Source organism: Passer montanus, unplaced genomic scaffold (assembly GCF_014805655.1).
Source record: "Passer montanus isolate IOZ18808 unplaced genomic scaffold, ASM1480565v1 scaffold34, whole genome shotgun sequence".
Taxonomy (NCBI): domain Eukaryota; kingdom Metazoa; phylum Chordata; class Aves; order Passeriformes; family Passeridae; genus Passer; species Passer montanus.
Window position 1 is genome coordinate 2,204,919 of NW_024368152.1, and position 26,877 is coordinate 2,231,795.

The 26,877-nt window shown below is 36.9% G+C and overlaps 1 protein-coding gene across 5 annotated transcripts in view; it reads right to left on the bottom strand.

Annotated features, from left to right (window-relative positions):
• Positions 1-26,877, bottom strand: part of ARHGEF10 (Rho guanine nucleotide exchange factor 10) — a 110,816-nt gene that overhangs the window by 6,330 nt on the left and 77,609 nt on the right. For all 5 annotated transcript variants that reach the window (XM_039715604.1, XM_039715607.1, XM_039715606.1 and 2 more), the window contains 5 exons: positions 23,899-23,985; positions 22,281-22,504; positions 21,069-21,226; positions 12,067-12,209; positions 5,860-6,034 (listed from right to left, as the gene is read on the bottom strand). In XM_039715604.1, the coding sequence (XP_039571538.1) occupies positions 5,860-6,034; positions 12,067-12,209; positions 21,069-21,226; positions 22,281-22,504; positions 23,899-23,985 (787 nt within the window). The remainder of the gene's footprint in view (positions 1-5,859; positions 6,035-12,066; positions 12,210-21,068; positions 21,227-22,280; positions 22,505-23,898; positions 23,986-26,877) is intronic.

The following is a 26,877-nucleotide window of genomic DNA, read 5'->3' on the forward strand; positions in this document are numbered from 1 at the left end:
ACTCTGTCCACATGTGCACAGTGATATCGTAAGACACAACATGCTCAAATTTAGAGCATGGGAAAATTGCATTCTATGCAGGGAAAAGCTGCGTCACCATAAAGGTGGTCAAAAACTGCAATGGGTTGCTCAGAGAGGTGGTGGGATCTCCATCCTCTGCAGAAGTATTTAAAATTTGGCTGGACAAGACCTTGAACAACCAGGTCTAATCAGGCCTTCTTCATGAAGGATGAACAAGACTGCCTCCAGAGTATGTTCCAATCGAAATTACTCCATAATTTTATGTTTTTCTACAACACTATTTACAGGACTGCTATTTTTCTAGTGAAAACAAAGTAATTTTTGCTTGCAATGGTGACTAAAAATATGCTTGATTCCATTTAAATGGATTTTCAAAATGTCCTTGACAAGCTTCAGAAACTGAAACTATGATCTGCCCAAACTTTTGCCCAAGTTTATGGGGAGGAGCATTGAAACTCTGCTCGAAGCTCAAGGAGCTTCAGGTCCAAACCATACACATTCTTGGATTTATTATTAACTCTACATGTGAGCGAGCAGTCATTCCATCTTCATCATAGCTCTCAAACTGTGAATCACTTCATCAGTAGGTCTAGAATTTGAGTTCCACGTTTGATTTAACTCGAGTGAACCCTCATGCTCAACACTTTGGAGAAGGATCTTAATTATGGTGTTTCACAAATGAATGCATTTTCTGTCTTGTCCCTTAAGCGGAGCTAATTTACATCCAGGAATATATGAATTACAGACTCCCTGGGAAATCAGGGAAGGAGCAGCTTGACAGTCACCCAAAGCACTTGACTGGAAAATAGGAGGCAGCCACAGTCCAAGACTTTCTTCACAGAACTTTACAAAACCAAGTATTAACCCAGCAATGGTGTGTTTTAAGAAACTCTCACATAGGGTCAGACCTGGAATCCAAGGTCTGTCTATCTAAAAGCACATCCTAAAACACCCTCAAGGCACAATGATTAGGTCATCCCGGTCAGGTGTAACAAGGACAAGTTTAAAAGGCTCCATCTACTTGTGCAGACCTTCAGAGACTACTATGTTGAGTTCCATGAACTACACGTGTTTATGCTGGTAGGACACATCATCCTTCCTCCGCTAAATAAGCAAGGATAGTCTATGTTGTACACAAATGACAAATCTTGAATCTTTTTTTGCGTTTTCAATAGGTTTGTTGTTTAGTTTGGTTTGGTGTTAGGGTTTTTTGGGGTTTTTTTTTGTTTTGGCTTTTTTGAGATATTAATGGGATTAATTTAGTTGCCAAAACAAAGTACACAAAGGCACTCCTTCAGCACAAAAGAAGTTCCAAAATAATGCCCAAACCTCTGTGCTCTGAAGTTTTCAAAAGTCAGTTTTTGAATTCTGTGATTTAGAGCTCAGGCTTGCGGAATTTATTTATGACATGTGAGTCTTCTCCTACCACCTGTAGCACAGCAAGTGCAAGCTAAGGTACAAGCTTAGCTTAACTTAGAGCTTGTTCTACAAACTACACAAATACTTGAGCACAAATTTTAACTTTTAATATTATCAAAAGCTCCAAGTGCACTATTGCCTCTCAATCCCCTGCAGAAGCAAGATGCTGCTATTTTTAAACAATAGAACTCTAATGCTTTTTAAGCATTTAAAAGACAACATTATATTCATGATTTCATACTCCAAACCTGAAGCAACTTTTAGACAGTAATTTTTACCTGACAAATATGTGTTACTGTTTCCATAGGTAAAACCAACAATTTATCAGCCAGCAACTTAGAATATTAAACACTGACCACAGCCTAAAGCATGAAACAGCTACAGCGAGGTCAAAGCAAAAATTGCTTGCTGTGAAATCTTGGATAAGCAGGAAACATCTGCATCTGAGAAGATACTTTAAATAATATAAAACAGCTAAAAAAATATATATATACATTAAAAAAATATAACGTAAAATATTCATTTGTCTGCTAGCCAAGGTTTGAAATCATATTTATCTTTGTTATTTTCTGACTTTTTGTTTTGATATATTTCAAATTCAGAGGGAAATAGTCAATCCAATTCCCCAGAATATATTATGCAATAAACAGACAAATTAACAAGTTAAGAAGGGAAAATGATAAACATATTCCAAAACAGTAAAATACTTTTCTTTAAATATCAACTTTTAGATCACACTGTCCCAATGAAGAAAAACTGTTAAAACCTGTAAAATAATCTGACCAAGATCCTGAATTTGCAAATACTGAAGCCAATAATTAAGTGTATGGTCTGCTGTGTGTTCACCCTTCTCAGGTCTCCATTACAACAACCACCAGAGCTGGATAAATCCTCACAGATCTGAATTCAACCCCAGTTAGGTGCAAGGACATTGCTCCATATCCTCTTACATGGCCATGCTGCTCCTAGAATGTGACAAACCAGCCCACTGTACAGATCTGCTGGGCTGACCTGAAGTTTTCTCATCTTTTTATCATTTCCCAACAGTAATCATAAAGTAACTGCATTTCATGCTCTGGCACCTGGCAGGGTGGGAAAAAAGCAAGCTGTAAAGCCTCGTAGTAGAGTTGGTTTTCTGTAGAGAGGAAATGATACTTTTTTTCCTTTGCTTTTGCCATCTGTTTCCAGGAAACACACATGCCATTAGAGGATATATGGATATAAACAGAATATGGCAAGTTAAGCAGAAATCATTTCTTTTAAACAGGTAACCTGTCATCATCCATATGAGCAATGAAGTATCAAGGTCACTGTAATTACAATAGTCTCTTTAGAAGGGCAAATTCTTGTAGAGTTGAGGGCAAAAACATGTTTAAGGATGTTCTTTAATAAAACACTGACTGTGACTATGAAAAAACAAGTGGTCTGTTCATGTACAGTATGACTTTTTTTGATGTGAGCTGTAACAAAGGCTGGTGAAAAACTGACTTGGTTGATCCTTCAGCTACAGATCACAAAATTTAAGCATAAACTTTCTCTATAAATGATATATGTTGCACTAATGAAGTGTGAGTATTTGTCTTCAAATGTTAATAGATTTCTTTGCTGCCCAGTATGCCCTCTGTTAAGATAACAGAGCTGTGCTTGGGCTCCTTAAAAGCGATCCAGCTGTACTGTGAACCCACAGTGAAGAAGACAGTGAAATAAACAGCTAGCTGGATCTGTAACAATGATTATGTTCTTCCTCTCGACCATTCTCTTCCTTTCTCACATGGCATTTGGTCTTTCGATACAGAACACAATCTTGTTATACATTATTGAGAAATATTTTTGATGACATATGAAGTAAAGGTAGTGCAGATTGGTCTAGACTAAATGTCTATCCCACAGCCACCTCTCTGATCCTGGTTTCAATTCCAGTCCTGCATTCCAACACACAAACTTTCCACAGCTCCAGAAAGTGAGAGCCCTCCGATCTCCAAAATTCAGAAGGGGACTGCCACAAATTTAAAATTACCTCCAGCAAGTAAAAGAATCTGTCAGACACAGTCTTTTTTTTTTTTTTTTGCATTATTAAACTTCACCAAATCACAAGGACAATGCCTTCTGTGCCATTTCACTCCCCTGTGATTCTGTCCTTTACAAGACAGAGAACTGTGATATATAAAACTGTCTTCTCCTAAGAAAAAAATTGGGGAAATTTACTGCTATGAGAACTCAGTATTAAGGTTATGAGACCCTCTTACTCTGCTAAATGTAGTTATCTTTAAAGCACTGTAACTCACAGTAATTATTCGTAACAGTGACAGTAAACTTTTCTTTTACTTGTACAGTATAACAACAAAAAAATTCATTAACCTAATGAAGCAACATTCCTCTTATTTGCATTACTTTTGAGTAAAGACATCTCTACGTAGTCTATCGGGCCAGTAATACATCTTGTTACTTCTAAAATCCAGGGAAAAGAAGCCCAGCTTCTTTAAAGTTATACAAAGATCTTGCCTTTTTATATCTCTCTTCTTAAGACTCGTAGCAATATTTTTACACAAATTTCTTCTCTCATTTCAACACCACTTGAATTTTTACTTATCTGTTATTTCTGCATATTGAGGAACTTCTATTGAATTTCAGAAAGCTAACAGAGCTGCTTACTTTACACATAAAAATCTCTCATGAAGGCAAATACATATATTGTAAATATACAGCTATTTCACCATGTTGTAATTCAACTTTTGTTGGTTTTTTTATCCTTTTTTATCTTAATATATACTATACAGAACTTGATTCTTTAGCTCCTTTTAATTCCAAAACTGCTGCTTTATTATGTAAACCTCCTACTACTCTGTCTTTTAGCTTTTGTTGTTGCAGCATTTTTGAGATCATATAAACAGGCCTGAGAGCTGCTGCTAAATAATTGAAATTCAGTTCATTTTTAGAAAGGAGTCTCCCTTTGAACATTTGCTATAATAATGTCCTACTCCCAAAATAGCCTTCCATTTCCATTCACTGGTGTGCCTTCTGTGAAGACACTGAGAGAAAAAAAAAAAAAAAAGGAACTAAAATGGGTACAAATGACACCAAGGAGCTAAAATTAGCTGAAACTCTTTTACAAAAATAATAGTATATCAGCAGTTTTATTGCCATGGCAATGAACACAAAGCTAAATTTTGGAATATTTTTACATGCAGAAAATATGTATAAGGGAGGTCTTACTTCCCTTTTTCCCCCTGCCATGAACAGCAGAATATACTAAAAGTTAATCTTTTTAATCTTTTTACAACTGATCTTGATGTCTTTGCACAATTCTGATGAATTCAATCAAATTATCTATGTAAAGGCAGGCAATTTGCTGCTGTTCAGTGCTGGAGCTACGGTCAAACACCACACACAACAAGTACCCTGTCTAGAACACAACAAACAGACAAAATTTATAATGGAGTTTTATTGCAAAGCTAATGTAATCTGGAAGAAAACATGCTAAGAAGAAGACACTGAAAAAGTGAAACATTTTTGATATAAGATTTATACCTAACTCCTGTGAGAATATAAATATAATCTCTGTGTGGGAAGAACTGGCTTCAGCTAGAAAAACTAAGCAATAAAGCTGGCACACACATTGCCCATAAAAACTGCAGAAGCTTGGTCTATTCCAGTCTACAAACAGGGAGAGACAGAAAGAATGGTTGTCCACTCATGGGTACCTCATGCTCAGCCATGCCAGGACTTTTCTGTCCCTCTCCTCCCAGCACAGCCCCAGCTCCCACCTGATGTGTTGCTGATGCTGAGGTCCTTGTCATCCACTTGCTAAACTGATACAAGCCATTGCAACTGCTTATTGAACAGCTTCTGTCTTAAAACACGTAAAGAGTTTTCATTTTTAAAATTTTATCCTAACAACCACAGGTTAGATTTAAAACTAATAATTTAATTCACCAAATTAGAGCTCAGGTCAGCAAAACACAGAACACATTCCAAAATGGCAGCATGTGAGTGGTTCAGCTGAGTTCCCTGGATCTACTGATATAACTAAAAGTAAGCAAGTGGTTTTTTGGTCCAGATCCTAGGCAAAACGATTCCATCGTGTACTAGATTCTAAGGTTCCAAAAGCAAATGCTAATCTCTGCAAAGTAAACACAATTTCATGACAGATTACATTGTCCAGCTGTTTCACAGTCACACAAAAATATGACCAAACAGAAGAATCCACCTGCTTATCTCAACCTGTTGTTACTCAGCCAGCTCACTGCACACATTGTTCACCTGGGCAGGAGATGGACTATGACTTACTGAAGTAAATAGTCAGGAGACACTTACCAGACTCAAAGTCTGAGATGAATCTTCTGATTCTAGCCTATTCTACAGCACTGAAGAACAACAGTGATAAAACAAAAATGTTACCATGTGATGCAATTCAGCTACCTGGCAACATATTGTGAACAGGTGTGGCAATGTTAACATCCTGGAGGTGTTTCAGTGTCTCTGTGTGGAACAGTCGAAGGGTAGATCCTGATGTGAAGGCAATCCAGACTCCCACTCCAGCCACAGCCATGTGAGAGATAACCATCCCTTCCTCTTGATGGGCTTCAAAATGGTTCTGCAACAAAATGCAAGTCAAGGATATCACTCAACCTTTCCTACCAGCTTTTCAGTGTAAGCACCATATCTTCATCCTCTTTGACAAGGACAAAGCTTCCTCTGCCTTGCTCAGGATATGTTCTGATAGAAATGTATGATGTGTTAATTTCCCTGGGACGTTTTTGGAAATATATCATCATTAGTACAGAAGGATTCTCAGCTCTTGAACCAGGGTTCCACCTAAGAGATTAACTCAGATTTTCTGATTTTTAAAAATATTGCATTATAGGGGCTGGCAAGCCCAAAACAGCTCAGACTTAAAAGGACTTTGTATTTCTTTATTTATACTCCTTTGGGAAAAGTACCACAGCTGTACTTTCATCTACAGCAGAACTTCTATTTCAACAATAAAAAATACTTTTGTTCTGCTGGGGATCATTTCATAACAAGAATAACAGAATGTAATAATTCATCTACAGCAGAACTTCTATTTCAACAATAAAAAATACTTTTCTTTTGTTCTGCTGGGGATCATTTCAAAACAACAATAACAGAATGTAATAAAAAGTCGTATTTAGAAAGTAGAGTGTTTAAGAATACAAACACACAATTATTTGCACAATTACACACATAGCAATGTCAGCCTTAATATCACAGTTTGGTTTTTGACGCCTCTGAATTTCACAAGTATTAGCTATATTGTTTTCCTGTCCTTCAAAGAATTGGTGCTTCTCGTTATAAAAGCCAAAATCCTCTAAATATAAGTAACACAACACTTTGAAGATAGACCTTTTTCCTTGATCTAGAGCCAGTTACAACCTGGCTCCAGGAATGCAGAAACCTCTCTCTCTGTATGTCTCTAACATGTGAGATAAAGCTGTAGTAAAGTTTCTTAATCGTTAACAAGAAGGAGGGATTGTTTTCCCTCCAGTTTTGTCTTGTAAGAAGACTGTCTCTGAAGTTGAACACAGCCTTTTATTGTTGTGCCAGCTTTTATCAGAAAGCCAGTTTGACAAACACAAAACTTACTTAGCTAAATAAATGACAAACTGTTCCTTGGATAAAAATCTCTGACTGAGGGGTATGGAAGTAATAAGTGCTCTAATATTGACTTAATATATTATATATTCTTTATTATATTTGCAGATAAAATGCAGAAGTACCTCCTCCTTCCTTGTGAAATACACTTAAATTTTTCCAGGTGTTACAATTAAGTTACATTTTGGCTTTTTTTTCATTAAAATTTAAATATAATAAGGCTATAGATATATTGTCCAAATTTTCCATCAAAATTCAACTATCAGGCTAAGATCAGAGACAAAGAATAACTTTTGGTATCATGTTTAGTAAGCACTTATTTTTTTTATACTTTATTACTGCATAAACTATTATTTTCACTGTTATTTGCTGTTTAAAGAGGATGGGAATTATCTTTTGTGTTTTTCGTTTGTTAACATTATTCTCCAAATGTTTAGTTTTAGTAAATAAACATAATTTTCTCTTCAGCTGTCAGGCAGTGGTTCAGTTTTTGAGTGTTACTGTATTACCTTTTGATTCTTTGAATAATAACACTGCAGAATGTAAGGCAAGCAACTCTGGCAGACACATTTATATTCATTGTTTTCCTCAGGTAACCAATATTAATTCATTACCAAATGATACACACAATTTGAAAATCATAAGATTTTTTATAGAGAAGAATTTATCCATTAAAAATCTTTCAAAGTCAGAAACAGCCCTTATGACTAGATTTGCTGATATTCTAATCATGCATGTTCCATTGCAAAAAAAGATTCTAAATTACTCACTTTTTAAATAGATTCATACATCTCTACACTGAAGAAGAATTTATCCATTAAAAATCTTTCAAAGTCAGAAACAGCCCTTATGACTAGATTTGCTGATATTCTAATCATGCATGCTCCATTGCAAAAAAAGATTCTAAACTACTCACTTTTTTTAATAGATTCATACATCTCTACACTGGTGACTAACTGGCTTTTGAGAACTTCTAGGGGATAGACCCACAGCTGCTGAAGTGTGCTGAAAAGAGTGCTGACCAGCACTCTTTGAAATTAGAAGAAAAATGAAGAAGATTGTAAAAACCGAATTTTCTCTGGAGTGATCCAACCACAGCTGACAACTATGCTGATGCCACTGAAAACAACTTGCACATACATTTTTGTAGCATTCCATTTTTACTAGCCAACTCATTATACTCCCACTTAAGTCTGTCCTGCCATTTGTACAGCTGTCTGCTGGAACATACAGACCCACTCGAAGTAAAACTGTATACTGCAAACACGACAAGGCCTGTAGAAAGAACTATTCTTCTCATTGAAAGGGTCCTCTAACATGGAGCAAGAACATATCCCAAAACTGCACCTTCTTATGCATAAATTTTTGCATAAAGGATAGCTTTGACATCTGTTTCAATTACACGTCTATCTGAAAACCTGTGAGCTGATCTTTTACTTCTAAATTTCTTTTCTTTTTATAACAAGAAATAGAGATACAAAGGAACAAAGATGTCTTATTCATTTTGTTATCAAAATAATTGAATTCATTTTCTTTTTCTCTTTGAGTTTTCATACCTACATTCCTCTTGCCTGGCTTTTCCCCCTCAGGCTCTCCCATTCTAACTACAGCAGCACAGGAGCTGCAGAAGGCACTGGGGATGCCACAGCCAATGCAGCTCACCGGTGTTCCAGCAGTGTGGGACACAGCAGAGCTCCCTCCTTCTCTTGAGGGAGTGCTCACTTACACCAAACTGCTGCACCAAGAGATGAACCAGGATTTCTCCAAGTTCAGGTGAGGAGGATAATGGGTGCCATTACCTTCAATATCAAACAAATGTCTTTCACTGCTTTAAAGAAGTTACAACACTTGGGCAACACACATTCATGTACAGGGATGTCCACATTTTTGTTTACTCAGCTGAACGTTTCAGTGTAACCCCTATATAGATAGCAAAGTTTTAAAAACAAGACAAAACAGACTAAGATAGAATGACACTCAGCCAGTGAGTTTATTAAATATTCTGTCACTTTTTGAAGTTTTGAAACAGGAGCAAACTGCCTTTGCGGAGTACAAGGAGCTCCAGGCACAGAGACCATTAATGGACGTAGGTCTGTACCCAACTGCAATACAACTGTCAGATCTAGGGTCAAAACTAAGTGACAAATTTCTTCTTCACAGAAAGAGGATCAGAGTATGTAATTAACATATAACAGCAATTGATGCATTTATCATGTGTGCTCTGCCAAGGATCTTGAGGCATTGTGCCAGTTTGGGGCATTGTGCCAGTAAAAGACATTACCTAAAACATTCTATTACAATAACATATCATTAGAACAAGTGAACTGGGGGGGAGAAAAGCAGAAGTGAGTAATATCCAAATCAAATACACACAATGCCAAACCTGCTCATTTACTAAAAATTATTTAAGAAAGAAAAAATCTTAAATAAAAATCTTAGCAAAGCAAGAAGGCATGGAATGACATTGTCTTCAAGGATAATGTACTTTGCACTTAGCAAATGCACACACAGCTAAATATAAGATACCTGTAAAGCAAAAAGTGCCTCACAAGGACAAGTTTAAAAAATAGACTTGAATATGCTCATGGACTTGCACAAACATGGCCTTAAAGTCTTGCCAGATGCCTTTACAAATAATGTACATGACACAGAGCACAGAGTATGCATGCATGTAGCAATGAAGTAGCAAGCAGCTGCCTTGCAGTATAAACAGGGTGTATCTCTACATTATGTATATGGAGATATAAAGGAGTTCAGTGAAGAGGGAAGAGTAACAGGTGAGCCCTGTGCAACACTTGGATTCCTGCTGACAGAGCGAAGATCACATTTATGCAAAAGATCTTGAGTCAAATCATTACAACTAACTTTCAATGAGAGAGCACAGAGGGAGAACAAACATTTCCTTGCTCCTGCTTCCTCTCATAGCAAATATTCTGCTCTTCACAGTATGGAAGAGGCAGCTTAGATGTTAAAATATTTGATATAAACAGAGTTTAAATTGCCTCATATATTGTATAATATCAAAACAATATTGTCAGTGAACATGGGAAGGACAACATAGCAGATCACTTTTGGAAACATAAACCTAGGAAGTTATCAAAACAAGCCACATCACTAAGTAGGCAGCAACACTGAAAACATTAGTGGCCTGTTTAGTCTGGTGACATGATGAGAAAAAGATCAGTATGTCTTAATATCCATAAAGAAGCAACAGAAAATCATCGCTCATTCACAATTCTATGAGGAAGATGACAAGCTATGCCATGGATATTTGTGTGAAATTAAAAAGATGACCCTCAGCCAGATGTACAGAAAATCATCATGTTCTTGAGCAAACTAATTTATATTGAAAAAACATTCCTCAACCCATATGCACCATTTCTTATCTGTTGCTTGCTGCAGCACTTATTGTGTGTGCAATAGACCTGTAATAACCTGAGCTCTGAATACAACAGATGGCTTAGTTGAGAAATGAGAAGAAACCTCCTGTGATGCTTTTGTAGGAAAATCTGTAGTAACAGCTGAAAAATGAAACTGCCAGGTCTGAAGATATTGGTAGAGTACTTGTTATTTTTCCTCCAGACTTCTGTTTTCAACACTGCAATCCATGACATTTTACTGTATTATGACAGAGTAAGCTTTAAACATTCTTTAATCCTCAGAGTTGGTTTAACTCTAGGTTTGTTTTCCTCTGCCAAAACAGGCCAGCACAGCCCAAACTGCAGCCATACCACCAGACTTGAGAGAGCTGTGTTACAGAATTAGGCCAGACTTGCCAAACCTATTTACAGAGATCTGGCTGTATGTATCCAGCCTCACACAGGAACAACCTGGCTGTGATTTCTTACCATTTTCCTAGTAGAATCTGAGAGATTTTACTAAAGTCTGCAAAATAGCAACCATGTGTCCCAGAGGCTGTGAAACTAACAAAAGTCTATTTCAAGCACCTATCCAAATCACTCATCCAAAATCTTTCCCTAATCATACCATTCAAACTACCAACAAAACAAGCCTTAAAGAAAAGCAAAGTACAAGAATATATAATCCAAGCATCTTAACAGATGAAACAAATATCTCAGAAAACACAGAAAAAGACAGAGGAAATTAGGATGTTAGGATGTTAGCTATTTCCCTGCAAACCCATGACAGTGACTCACAGAATCAATTGTACCAAACAGACAATTGTTGGGAGAAAACACGATCATCAAAGAAAAAAATGCAGCAACAAAGCACACAAAGAAGGAGGCTGTGAGCTCATCATGACTCCTGTTTGAAAAAACTTCATGGCTGTAAACATCATACAATTCAGAGACACTCTGTTGTAGGTTGAAGGAGAGGTTGAAATCCTGATGCTTCATCAACTCTTAAGTTTGGAGTACTAAGATGTTCTTTTGGTGAAAGCTGCAATTTTGACAGAAATAAGGGCTTAACATTTTCTGGAAAATGTGGTCACAAATGTGAGTTTGACCCTTAAGACTCTTCTCTCATTCAAAAAGCCAGCTTTTGTGTGACTATTCGTAAGAAACTGCTCTTATGCAAATAAAATTTTTGTAGGCCACTGAGAAACAAAACTCTGCCTCTAGACAGTTAGATGCAACAAAACTCTGCAAAAATATATTATGAAATTATTGCAAGGTACAAGTAACATCTAACTGTATAGAGGCAGTCTCTTAGTTAAACCTTCTTCTGTAATTAACATAAAATGTGCCTATAGGCACCCAGTTCCCTGCTGCCTTACTCAGATTTCATTTTAAAGTAAATCTCTTGCCCCAAATACTCTGTCATTTCCAAGCACCTTATGGAAACCAGTGGGTAAATGGCAGCAAGGTCTGATGAGACATCAGCAGAGAACACAACAGCAGAATTACAAACTAAGGAAATGAGATTTAAAAGAACTGAGACCACATTCAATAAAAAGCTTCCTGAATCACGATACTTCTTGAACACATTTTCATCTTTAAAATTTCACCACTTGAAGCATAATAGGTGAGCAATGCTTTCAAAAGTGTTTACCTCTATGGAATGCGTCACAGTGCTGATTATAAAAATTTGTCCACCACATGCAGCCCAAATGGTCTCCTCCATCACAAGCAGACTTCTAACAGGTAGAACACCCAATTTAACTATCTTCTGAGGTTCTGTGTTCCATGTCCCATCTTCAATAAAAAAAGAAAAAAGGTTATATACAACCAAATGGTGATCTTTGCTTTAGAACAGTCTTGTGAAGTCCACCACTTGAATTTCTGCAAGTTGCCACTTCAAGCTACACTGTGATTTGTGTATGATTATTTTTAGCTTCCAGGGTAATTTGCAAGGTAAAACAACATTAAGGAGAAAATCCAAACCTAAGAACTCATATAACTGTCAACAGAGTAAATTTTATCTAGATTAAATGATAATTCAGGAATACCACATTGCTCTTCTGATACAACTGCTTTCCTTTGCAGAGGAAATACAATCAGAAACCCAAGGCTAACACAATTGTCTCCAACTCAGAAGGAGCTCACAGCCAACTTACTTCAAGATGAATCAATTTCTAACTAGGACAGAATCATCTTTCATTGCAAAGTCGTCAGGAAGATTTTTACTGTAGGCTGTAATGAGTGCAGTTCACTCTCTGAGAGCATTTTGATGGAATGGACCTTCCTACTATCAGATACTTCAATTAAGATGGAAATTAAGACCAAAAAAAAGAAGAAATTAAAACTTGGTCTTGTGCCATACCTTCACTTTTCTTACTTTTTCCTCTAATTATAAAACCCGCAGTGTTTTCTTTGGACTGCTTTTAGCAGTTCTAAATTAAATTATGCATGTGTATGGGGCACAATCAGTTATTCAGAGAGGTTCTGCTAAGAACTGCATGCTTCCACCTGCTGATATGGTCACTCACAATTGCCATCTCTTTGAAATAAGGCCTAGGAGATTATTTATCCCCAAATTTAAGAACCAGCAACACAGGCTTCTTGAAACAGTTGTGGCTTTCTCTTTTATACATGCAAATTGACATGTTAAGTACATCAATAATAATTTTAATATTTTCATATTAGTTTATATATTGTAAGTTCTCACTGAATATAGTCTGAAAGATGACATTTCTATACATTATAATATAATAATATAAAGATCTGTTAAAAGTAACTGGGTTTTACCCTGAGATAAAATATTTCAAAAGCTCCGTTTCTTCATTGAAAAACCTTCCTGCAAAAGCGGCAGAAAAGTTTACTTTTCTGACACTGGTTTCAACTCAGTAACCACTTAAATTTTGATTGATGAGACCAAAGTAAACACATCTTTAGGCAGACACTTAAGTACATTTTTTTCCTTTTCCCTCCTGAAAACAAGTGCATCTTCTATTATTTGCTTAGGGAACAGGGGTACAAAATCTCCTGCTTCACCAATCACAGTAGGAACAACAATAATGAGAAGCCTCAGTTCTGGAGTACTTCTCAAAATTTCTGTCATCTGTGAGATACAACCTTTGCTGAGTCATTCTCAGGATGTGGCTCTCTTCTGAAAGCATCTTTGTAGAAGTGACATTTAGTTTCAGGCTGTCAAAATCATTTTCATTATTTTAGTTTGCATTGAGAAGAGTGCTTCCAGTTATTAGCCTGCAAACTCTCCCAGTAATGTCAGAGTCACTCTGTGTTCTCTCTGACTCATACATACTATTAGTAATAAACAAACTTCTCGAAAAGTTTCCATTCTTTAGCAACTACATTACCCACAAATTCAATTCCAAACTGGAGGCTGCCCATACTCTATGATTGCTGTAAGCACTGCAGGCAGTGCAGAGCCTTCAGAAAGTGAAGCTGCACATGTGTGTCACAATTTTCATTGTGCAAGGGATGCTGACCGCAGAAGTTTAACAACAATCTGCACATGGCACCATTCTTAGGAATAAACCCAGCATAATTCTGGTACATTCTTCCTGTCTTTTCTGAAGGATAAGGAGTTTGGGCAAAGAGCAGATATGCTGAGCAAAAAGCTATCTTTTCTAGTTATATTTTCACACTGGACAAACAATTAATATAAAACAAAAGTCACAGAACTTGACAAGTCTTTCTCTTAAATACATTCAAGGTATACATTAATTTATATATAAAACATATCTGATACTGAAACAACAGAAGGATAAGGATTTTCAGGATCTCAACTGTGACTCATTTCCATTTTGCTTAAATGAAATTTCAAACATCTAATGTGTTTCTTTTTTTCATAAATCTGGACCTTTATGCCCTGAAGTTCCATGTCACTCCTCAGATGACTAAGTCTGAGGAGTCTGAATAAGTCTTATTAATAATCTCCATCAATGTAAGAAGCTGACTTCAATACTATCAGTTATAAATACCATCTGAGTAATGAATATCTGATTCAACACATATGCCGAAAAAAACTCAGTTCTCACAAAACCATTTTCTGTTGGTGTGTGTGTTAACACAGTCCAGTTTAAGAGTTCCATAGGATTGGACATACAAAAAAGGTGAGATAGAGGCTTCATGTCTTTCATGTTACCTCAATTTCTTGAAAAAAATGTCTGAAATCCCACTTGATGTATCAGCCCAGGAAAGATCCAAAGCTATCATTCTGCCCTATGACCTTAGTCATGTGATAAGGCTATTCTCTGGTGCTTTTTTATTTCCTCCTGCAAACACTGATGTCTTCTAGATCAGACAGCATCTGAGACAGATGAGGGGAAAAATGGGGAGGGGGACACTCTCTGGTCTAGTAATTAGAACAGTATTCAAAGGATGTGTCAGCTGTGTTCTGGACCCTGCTTCAGTGAATGATTCATTAATTATACAAAGTGGAACGGCACCAGGAGGACAAATTAAGCACTGTGCCTCTCCTTTCATTTTATGGCAGCCAGGGAAATCTCTTGAGAGTGGAAAGCATGGGTAAAAATCCACTCAAGCAAGGCAAGGGATTAAGCCTGATAATCCAACATACTTCTGTAACTGCTTTAACCACAGGCTGCTGGCTAAAAGTAAGATCACGACTTCATTTTGCTGACCAAGAATTTTATCACCCATCTCCAAAATTAATTAGTAAGTCTGTGTCTAGCTCACAAGTGGTTTAACACTATCAAAATCACACTTAAAAGAAAACATAATATTCTTCCTGCCTCTCTCTCCAGATCTCAGCAGACCCTGTTTAATACCTGCCTGCAGAGACTTCATGTTTGACACTGGCTGTTTCATGTTATCTGCCTGGTCCAATGTCCATTGCTTCTAAAATCTAAGGGAAAAGAAGCATTATCTCAATCTGACTTGTGTAAACACCTGCAGATTCAAGACATGCTTATGTAAGTAGTTTCAACAACTGGCACTATCCAGATACTTAAAATTAGTCACAGCACTTGCAAAAAAGATAATGAATAGCTTCATTTGATGCTATAAAATCCTTGGTTAATTACTGATTAAAATAGGTTTATTTTTTCCTGGCAAAAGAGAAAAGAAGCAAGAAATTGAAGCCAAGATAAAACTTTTGCCAAGAGAATCTCAAGGCATACTATATGAATTGCAGGTACAGCTGTTTGCAGGAAAGATGTATCTACAAAATCTGAGAACAGGGTCAAAGATAGAAATGAATCCAGGGGCTTCTGGAAATTAGATGTCATATATTTATGTTGTATATAGGATGTCTGATATTTGCATACCAGACAAGCATTTAAAAAAATAGAAGACGGATTTTTTTTTTTAATACTAATGGATCTGTCTTATGTTACTGTGTTGTGACAGTATTTTTTATACTCTTTGTAACTTATATTTCTCCAGAAGTTACATCCCATAGTTTATACACCAGTGTTGAACAGTATCTTGCAATGCATATATCAGGCTGTTTAGCTGCATTGAAGTAAGGTCTCTCATGCTCATAATATATTTCCAAGAATTCAAGGTGAAAGGGCATTATTTCCATTAGTGCATTTTGCTATTAGTCTTGTGATTTTTTATGAGTTTGAAAAATTAGTTATCTTCCTATCTGATTAAATTTGAGTAAATAGAAGAAGTTTTAAAACAATGTCAATTTTTTAGGGAAAGTTTTAAAACCATGTTAATTTTAACCTTGTGTGGTTTGTTTCCACAAAACCCAATGAAGGAAGTAAAATTATTTTACAATAATTTATAAAAATAGCCAAATCCATCAAGGTACCTTCCTATTATTCATAAATATTTTAAATATTTAGTACTTTTAAAAACTGTAATTAGTTGGTTCACTCAGATCTTCATATGAGATAACCTATTAACATATAGTTCATTTCCTCAGAAACTCTTTTCAAAGTTTGTAGTAGTCTTCCCTTCCTTTATGCTTTCAGTCAAGCTGAACCCAGCAAGCGTTTTTGTTGACAGCTTCCTCTCTTGCTTAGCAGCACTATTGATGCTTTCAACAGAGCTGCCAACCCAGCCCTGGGAACAGCAGGCCTTGGTTAATTAGTGCACTGGAGCACAAACATTTTTTCCATCACATGGTACATAACCCAACACTGTGGAGGAGTAAAATGGTACCTACAGAAGTCAAAAGTTTAGCACATTCCTTATAATTTGAAAATAAGATGAGACACTCAGGGCCTGCTCTTCTAAACAATGTGTAACTAGGAATGTCCTACACTGTGCATGTATACTCATTTTTTCTCCCACATGCATCAAATTCTTCAAGCCAAATAGCTGACAGAGCTCTTCCTACAGTTATACAGGGGGTGGTGCTGAGGTCCTGGCATGAGATACACAAATAAGACTGAAAGCAATGTCAACATATTTCTGGTGATGAGTATTATATGACACTGCAAAGACTCTCTATTTCAGTATCACTGCTCTAGTCCTCTCCCTAGCAGCTTAATACCACTGTTTATTTTTCACAGCACTACCTCTCACAATGTCTGCTTGAAGTGGAAATCACATGCCAGAAATCCACTCAAGCTCTGACTTTGACATCAGTATTTTACATTCCACATATTCTTCCTTTCCTCAATTTGTCAGAGGACACAAGGGCCTTACCAAATTCATCAAGGTACCTCACCAGTCAACTGAATTGCCATCCCTTCAGTATTAAAACTGTTTACCTTACTCTTGTGTTTCCTTTCAGGTTTTTCTTTTCTTCATTTTCCTGTATATTAATCCTCTGAAAATGCTCCAATGATTAGTGTCACAAAGCCTCAATGGACAGGTAAGTGAACAAAACTTCTGACCAACTTCAGTGCTCCCTAAGTTCTTACCAGTGAAGTCTCTTCTGTTCTGTGCATGGGCAAAATTACCTCAGCTATTATTTCACTAGACCAAACTCCTACTGAACTACTAAAATATTAATTCTTCTACTTTCTGCCAACAATTCTGAGTTTTTGTTTTTCCTGTTTCTCTCCTGTACTCTTTACAGGACTTTATGAAAAGGAAATGTATATCAATGTCTAGGAGAAAGGAAGCTGGAACTGACTACAGTGTATCAGGAACAATACACCTATATTATATAAAGATTGTGATTTCCCTTTCCTAAGATACTTTTGTGAATGGAAGTCAAACACGCGCTGACCTTTTTTGCTATTACATCACTCAGAAAACACATCTGCTGGGCTGTCTGCAATCATCACAAAGGGGTTTTGTTATGTTTTTTAAACAAAGACAATATGACACACTTTTCCCTTAACCTCTTCTAAGCATGTTTTGCATGGAAATATTAACTCAGCTCGAGGCAAACTCTAAAGGCAGAATTTTTCAGACTGATAACTGTGCAAAAGAGAAATTTTGCAATCTGCACCACTCCCCTTCCTATATACAGCAGCATTTAATTTACTAGCTGTCTCACAGTTCCCAAAACAAGTCTTCACACACACACAAAATTAAGGATTAGTGAGGATAATTATCAGGGGGACTGTTTTTACAATTAACATATTAGCTGACCTGCATCCTAGTGTTCTGTGATATTTTCACAAATCACCATGTTAGCTCACATTCAAGAGCCAAGTAGATTTTGTGGTATCAGCACCTCAAGACTTTGCCTTCAGTTTGTGTTCAAATACATTAAATTATGTATTTTTAAGTGCTTAACAATACATAAAATACTAAAAAGTACTTAAGTACTTTTTACCTCATATGTGAAAGTAAATGGATACAGAGTTGTCTCACTAAAATATGACTACCCTGCAGAAAGGAAATTGTGCACCTCCTACTTTCCCACTAACATGGCATTTGCTCCTTGGTTTACTGTACAGACTTCTCAGTTTCAAGACAAGATTTTCTGCAGCCACAGCACTCCGGATGCTGTTGATCTGACATAGTTCTCTGGTGAAGAAAGTCAGAAGAAAGCACTTGCTCTTTGTAAACAAACATCATGGATATATATCTACACTGACCTCTCCGAGGACAACTGGAGAAATTAGAGCTATTTGGGTAAGTGACACAAATGACACAAATCATGGGTCTTTGACTACACAGAGTAAGGCATCAAGCTTCAGTGACTGAACTGATCTATACAGTTGCTGCCCAGGGAGGAAGAAAAAAGGACCTCAACTCTGTCACAGACTGTGAGATAGATTTTCATCCTAGAAGAAAGGTTATCCTGTCTCATTCATGGAATCCTCTAATAGCCATTTCTTTCCTGTGCATCTCACAGCATTTGTCCTCCTCAGGCTTCAAATCAAGATGCAATGCAGTGATATATTTCACATTCGCTTTTAAATCTTTACTTGATCTCCTTTATGATGGCAGACCAAAACCCAAGCCGAAGTGGCTGAAAAGTAACCTCCTCTGCAGAACAGAAGGCAGCCCTGATGAAATGCACAAAGCTCCTCAGAGGTTGCATTCCCCCTCCCTCCCATTTCACTGCTTGGATTCCTTTGTTTGGTAAATAGGTCAGTGCTCATAAAAACACCCCTCCAGGGCTGACTGCCTCACATAACCACAGCAGCCAACATAAGGAAAATGGATGCTAACATGGCAGCAGCTGAATCACACAATTCCATGGGGCATGGAGGACTGAAATAAGCCACACTGACCAAGCAGTAAGGAGAGGGACTATAAGATTAACTGTCAAGAGTCAGAAAAATATCATTATTTTCCATCTCAAAGTTCCAGTGATCATGACTCTGACAGGCTCTATGAACATCTCACTGCCCAAAACAGTGTCTTCAGAAGAAGACAAACAGGGGATCCTGGTCAATGCAACAGCCTCCATCTCATAACCAGACTGTAATGCAGTCTGGTTAAGAGCTCTGCCCCACCTTTAACATTCTCTGCAGATATGCAACCCATGAATCCTCTCTTAGCTATACTGCCAAGGATATCAGTTGTGTTTTTGAAGTGGTCTTTTCTGGAAGAAGTTGAGTGATAGTAATTGCAGTCTTAAAACAGCTTAAATACACCAACACCTTTCAGAGAAGATGACAGATTCACTTTAATACCCCTCCCAGCTATGTAGAGAAACTGAAATACCAAAAATATAATGAATTTAGGCTCAGGACCTCATTCCTGTACCTCAAAAGTAAAGTAAAAAAATGCTATTCAGTGGTAAAAAAAATTTTTTAAAAGGAACTGAAATTTAATGCCTGGCTTTGGATCAGAGACAACAGCTCAACAGGAAACCTACTGGGTTGAAGACAACAACTGGACAAAGGAAGTTTCTTTCCCAGCACTTTTTCCTAGATCCTTTGTTGCTTGGGTGTGGAAGGGGCTAACAGCGGGCCTGTTAGCTAAAGGAGCAAGAAGAAGCTGAGAAGAAAGAAGAAGCTGATAAGGACCTCTCTCCAAGGCTGTAACCAAGGAGACCAAGAGAATTGAGGGACTGAAGAAAGATAAGAACTTCACAGCTGCACGAAGTAAATTTAGAAAGTTAGTTAAGTCACTGTAACTTTTCACCAATGGTGTTATGTTGATTTATTGTATCCAATAGTTAGGGTAGAAGAAGCATAAACAATTAAAAAGTGTATAAAAGGTCAGCCATGTTCGATAATAAACTGTTGCCATCTGAAACTGCTTGTGGTCCCTGCTTTGTGTCGTGACCGCCTCGACAACGACACTTGGGGAAAAAAAAAAAAAGGCATCCTGTACCTTTCCCAAACAAAATCTTCATATGATCTAATAGTTGACACATAATTTGTCCCAAGATTATAGATACTGATTTGGTTCCTCAGTTAGAGACTGGTAGGATTTAGTAGCCAAGGTACAGTGCCACACAAATGCAGCTGAACTGTTCACAGGGCCCACCTCACTGGAGAAGCATGGCAACCACCATTACTGCAGCTCACACAAACAAGGCAGGGCTCTGCTGGCTCTGTGCTTTGCAAGGTTAGGAGTCTCTGCGCTAACATTTCACTTAAAACATTAAGGTTTCAAACCTTGAGCAAAGCCTCACTGACTTTGAACTGAATCACTATATATATGCAATACTGCAGGGAAGTTAGTGAGATGTACTGGAAGCACCTGAACCAGCTCTGGAAAAGACAGCTGTGGTTCAGGAAAACTGCTTGGGATTCTCCTTTATTCAAATTATTTTAGCCAATTATTTAGCTAGATACAAAACAACCAACTGTGATGCTAATAGAAAAAGGAGGCCTACCATAAAATACATGGACTGCACATATAGGAAAGACTTATCCCATCTGTACAGTAAAAATGGAGTTATCATTTTAAATGAGATATACAGAAATCTCTACCAATAGCGGATTTCTGCATTTCATAAACTCCAGTACTTGGTAGTTGAGAGAAACAAGCACTGTGCTATGTAAAATACTGCTGTTAGCACACAAATTTCTGGACTCTTGCAACACTGAAGACTTCAGGATTTGAGCTAAGGGGGAAAATCAATTGTCATATACATGTATGGTAAAAGTGGGAAGAGTATCAAAGTTCCTACTATCATTCAAAAAGAGACAAGTCTCTTCAGACATACCGGAAAGAGCAGTAATCCTAGTTCAGCAGTTTTGCAAAGAATTTTCAGAAAATACATTAGTGGAAAATTACTTCTGCCAAAATACACTGACATGTCAGTTCCTCAGGATGCCATCAAATCATATCACTACGCAGCATTACCTTCTGCTTTTGTGTAGATTGAGACGTTTCCATTTACCAAGCCAGCAAACAAGTACTGAGACCTGTATGTTAAGCTCATAACAGTTGATTTTTCAGGAGTGAAGAAGTGTTGAAGTCGAATTTTCTTTGAGCCTTGGCAACTTTTGTAAATAGAAATGCTATAGAAAGAAGCAAGAAGAAACAGACCTGTGAAATTATGCTTTACATATTTCTTGCTAGAATATGCAAAAGAGAAGTTTAAAATAAAATATTGGGGAAAAGAGGATTTTCTCCTTCAATTCTTGACACCCCAGAATGTCTGTGTAGACAACTTGTAATTACTTAACGTTGACATATGACAACACATTCATATTATCTTGTCTGCAGAAACAGTTATTCAAAAAAGAGACATAATAAAAATTCTGCTCAAAGTCCTTATTATGAGTCTATCTAAAACTTTAATTAGTTTAAAAATATATATTATGTGGAAAACTAGGGAGAAGAAAAGAAAAACTCACTACCAGACATCACTTACACTTAAAACTTCCACAATTCCTATTGATTGTTACACTGGGTATGGTAAGAATATTGTTAAATCTGGAATTAAATCACTGATTTCTAGAAATGGCATTTTCCTTGGAAAATTTTGTTCTCCTTCATTTATACTGGTTACAAACACCTTCAAAAATCACATGTGGTTAAACACTTACAGCCTCACTAACAAGATCTGTTTGTTAACTGACCGATAAATTTAGAACATTTAGCTTTGTTCTACAACACTTCAAATCAAGGGATGGCTCAGTAGGCCATCAGTTCAAAGACAGCAAAGTAATTCCTGTCAATAGTAAACAGCAATTTTTTTTTCATGTGACAAATCCTTCATAATATGACAGGGCAGAAGATTAATGGACTCCTCTTTGCCATTCTGAAAATTCTCCAATACCTGAAGATTACCTTGTAATGTAACAAAAGTAGTATTTATATTTTTCAGATATGATGAACTAATCCTCTTTCATCAAAAAGATGCCCTGTTTTAATTTCAAATACCACATGGTGTAATTTTAAATAATGTAGAGTCCATTTTATCCTTTATTTGAATAGAAAGGATACCATGAGGTTACTGGATAACACTTGGATACTTTACAAAAAAGTAACATTTTCTCACACAATTTTGCTATAGAATAGCAAACTTAATCAATAAATCATACACATGACACCAAAACCAAGAATCACCTTCCTTCTTCCATGCCAAGGCAAATAGTAGGCACATTAGAAGTTTTTGCAAGAACATTTTCAGAGTCTGGAGCTTTGTTTTGCTCTTTCAGCTTCTCCTCCTCTGGTATGTAGACCATGCAGAGAATCCGTGATTCCACATTGAAGCACTCAATAACCTTGGGGCTGGAGCTTTGAAACGAGACTATTGCAACCTGGCCCATCTGATTTGTACAACTGCCAATCTGAAATGAAAAAAAGAAAATTAAAAAAAAGCACAACAGACCATGACTGATACCTGTCTCCAGGAAGATCAACAAGTACAGGAAGGAATGACTGGAATGTTAACTGAAGAGTGCATCTCAAGTCATATGTGCCAATATATATTTTCATGCATAAGAGAGTAATTTTCAGACATAAGAGAATAATTCAGCACAAATACAAGATATATCAAAATGTTATACATACAAACTTGCCTTCTACACTCACAGGAAGATCAACAAGTACAAGAAGGAATGACTGGAATGTTAACTGAAGAGTGCATCTCAAGTTATATGTGCCAATATATATTTTCATGCATAAGAGAGTAATTTTCACAAAAAAATGTTTTTAAAGCAGGAATAATATTATGGCTTATTCTGATATCTGACTCAAATGTGTATACATTTGTATAATGCAATTACTGTATCTGTGCAACATGCTACTTTAATAACTGGTGTTCTAATTGTCTCAAGTTCTTTAAAACCAGGTAATATGGCTGAGGCCTGTCCTTTGCACAGTAACAGGTCTACAAAGAAATGCTTCATCCCAGAAGAAAGAGTCTTGTAAACTTGCTGATACAGAAACCTAAATTTCTCCCTGATCCAGAACTAAGAATCATGAACACGTCCATAAACTTGCACATTTCAGTGATCAGGGAGAAGTAAAAAAATCTACCCAAGCACAGTACACGTTTTTGTATAGCAGCTCTTTCTGTTATACAAAATAAAATAGTAAAGAAAAAGAAATAATATTTTGTAGCAGCAGAAAGATTTAATTAGCATGTTTTTGCAACTACTGTTTACAAATGGCAAAGACAAAAGGAAATTATATGGGGTGCCTTGAAAAAGACCACTAAGAAAAGCTATTTCTAACTTTTAATTTGCAAGGGTTCCCTTAAAATGTTAGTACTGTAGTAACTAGAAAAGCTTCTGAAATCATTAGCTTGAATATCAGCATATCTGGGGTCATAGCAATATGAAGAATAAGCTATTTTCCTATACAGATTCAAACAGATTATTTTTGGCTAAAACATTCCTGAAACATGAAAACAGAGAGGACAGTGGAAGCTCATATGGGTTTCAGTAGCAATTGTTACAAATTAGCACATAACTCCCTTCTGAATGTGCTCAGCACTTTGGAATTCGTTCTGTGCTGCACAAACCACACACACTTACTGACACCCTACAGAGACCAGCAAGATCACATGACAAATTAGTAGCTAATCCTTTATCTTTAAACAAATAAACAAAGAGAAAAAACCAACCCAGGATTTATTTCATACCTACATATTGTCAAGAGTCACAAAAAGCAATGGAAAGAAACAGGAGACAACCACTTTCAGATTTTAGTTTGGGTAAAGTGTAAAAGTGACACTTACCCAAAGAAAACCATGTTCCACAGCACAGGAATCTGACTCTGTTTCTCCAGCAAGGTATGGCTCAGGATTATAAGCAGCACATTCAACCTTCAAGAAGAGGAAAAGGGAGCTGTTAGCACATAAAAAAAAAAAAAAGCCTGTTTCTGTCTATTTTAGTTTGTAATTAACCGAAGCATTTAAGGATATCAAAGAGTCTCCTAAGGCAAGGAGTCAGTTTAGTTCACCCAGCTCCCCTGGACAGGGTCAGCTGCACAGATATTGCTCCTGACACATTCCTCATCTACCCCTGCAGACCTTCATGGCCAAAGACTACGAATTCTCTTTTGCTGATCTACTCAAATGCTTCATGACTTTTATTAAGCTTTTTCATCTCCCCAACCTGACCCCATCCCTGATGTAATCATTGGCTTGTTACCTCTCATCTCAAACACCAGGCACTTACTTCTCTTTCTCTGTAGTTTCCTTTTGCATAAAAGGTATGATCCTGCCTGAGACACCTCTTCACTAGGCTACATTAACATCATTTAATTACTTATACTTTTTTTAAGAATGATTTCTTTCAGATTTTTGTTTTTGAACTTATTATTGCCGCTTTTTCAACTGACATTTCTCCAGCAGATGTATCAGCCTCACGTGTATATTTGAGAGCACAGAGTTTTCTCACCCAAACACACTGTTCTAGCAGAGCTGGTAGCAGCACTACACCATGGTTGTATCTTCAGAAGCCTGTTTCTATACATCTCATATTCATTACTACTCTTTGTAACAATGTCACATTCCTAACCAATCCTTACCGTTCTGGTCTATTAAAAATTACTTTAACAGACCAACTAAACCACCTCTTCAACCTGGATTTAGGAAACTCCTAATTTCTCAGTGAGCATACCATGTGTCTGTCCTGCTGACTGTCATCCTTTTCATCTTTCTTCCCCCTTCCCAAACGATTTCTCCAGGTGCCTTGGTCATTTTGAATGCTAATAATATCATTCTTAAGACTTCAACTCCCTTCCAATCTCATGTCATCATGTTACTGTCAGTACATTAAAAACAATACTCTTGATTTTATCATGCAGGCCATTTTAAAAAAATGAAAGCAACACCAGACTCAAGGTCTATATTTAAAATCCATCCCAACTCTGAAGATGAATCAAGCATCAAGAATCTGAAAAAAAACATTTTTATGACCAGTCATGGTTTTCTAATTTCCCTAATATCCACAGCAGTTTCCTAAAGCTTATGCAAACACTTCAAAATATATAAAAGCAGTTCATAACTGTGTAGAGAATAAAAAAGTTTCTAATGAGGTGTGATACTACATTTTTAAACAAGATTCTCTAGAATTCAAACCAATGTTCTCATCTTGGACATCAATGTCCTAGTGATTATATTGTAGTACTAGCAAAACCTCAGTTAGTGTTAACTTAGACTACTCAGTTAGTATTAACTCCCCACAGCCTAGCAACATCACCTCCCAACAGTGAACAATTAAATAAACCAAAAACAAAACAAACAAAAAATCAAAACAAATTCAAAACAAAACAAAAAAACCCCAAACAACAACAAAAAAACCCACCAAATAAACCCCAAACAAACAACAAAACCAAAAAAACAACTCCAAAACAAGCTGGCAAAAGTTAAGAGTTCTAAATTCCAAGTTTATTTAATTTTCCCAAGTGCAAAGAATTTCACAGGCTCCTTGAAGTCAGCAGGCATTACGAAGTGATTTGCCTTAGTAGAAAAAATATTATTTATTCAGCAAAGCAATTCGCTATATACAGATAAAAATTTGAAATCAATAGATGAAAAAAGAAGAAGAAAAAGAGCTTCCATGCCTGTCTTAGCATGTCTCATTTAACACATGCTGAAGCTATCTACTTGAAGTGATTTACAGTCGCTGTGACAATTAAATATATCACTAGTCAAAAATAAGACAGTCTGCATGTTGGATATTTCCCAGGCTCCTCGTTACACCTTGTGTCACTTTGCATCTTAGTCAAAGTGATGCTTTTTCCACAGTTAAACCCTGGTAGTTTAGCTCCAAGTCTTGACACAAGCCAGAGATGTAACCCTGCTCTGGTGTCTCCCTCCACCACTGGGCAGCCTGAGCAGCATACAGAGCCAACAAACAGGATAAGCCAAGCAGAGTTTCTCTTCCCACCCTGAGCTGGGACTGGAGAGCCAAATTGCAGCTGAGACTTCAGCAATACTTAAGTCATATTTTCTAGTAATATCAAGGATTTGGGAGAACCAGGAATGACCCCTGGGCTCACACCCACATTGCTTTAAGGAGCTACAAAACTGGCCAAGTTAGCCCAGGGCTGAGGCAAATGTTGTCACACACTCTGCTCTCCTGAGGTGACCAAGGCAAAGATCTCAGCCAACTGCAAAGGTGACAAACTTCCCTTTCCTTTCAAAATAAGAAGACTCTGTTCTAACTTGATTACAAGAGTTGAGCCTGGGCCTTCACAGATCCTGGCACTCATTTTCAGGACTTACAAATGCCTGGGCTCTAAGGAAATACATACATGATTTAAGTTTCTGAAAAAAAAATTAAAATAGCTGGTTATTTCACCAGTGGTGACTTTAGAAAGTAAACCTCAGAAAAAGCTGTTTAAATAGGACAAGCATGAGTGGTTGTATGGGAAATCAGAGAGTTTCAGTAAACAAAGTAAACCTCAGAAAAAGCTGTTTAAATAGGACAAGCATGACTGGTATGGGAAATCAGAGTTTCAGTAAACTTTGACTGCTCTGAAAACCAGTATCATAGGAATAGATTGTCTTAGCACCATTACACATTTCTACTGCATTTTGAACCACCAATTATTTTCCCCCAACATCCACTTTGTACACTCACATTTGAAGTGAAGCTGTCAGCTGAGCTTCCCTCCTGTGCAGGCTGCTCTAGCAGTGAGGGTCTTCAGACTCACCTTTTTAAGCAGCACCCATGCAATGCATTAACTTAACTTTGGGATTCTATCC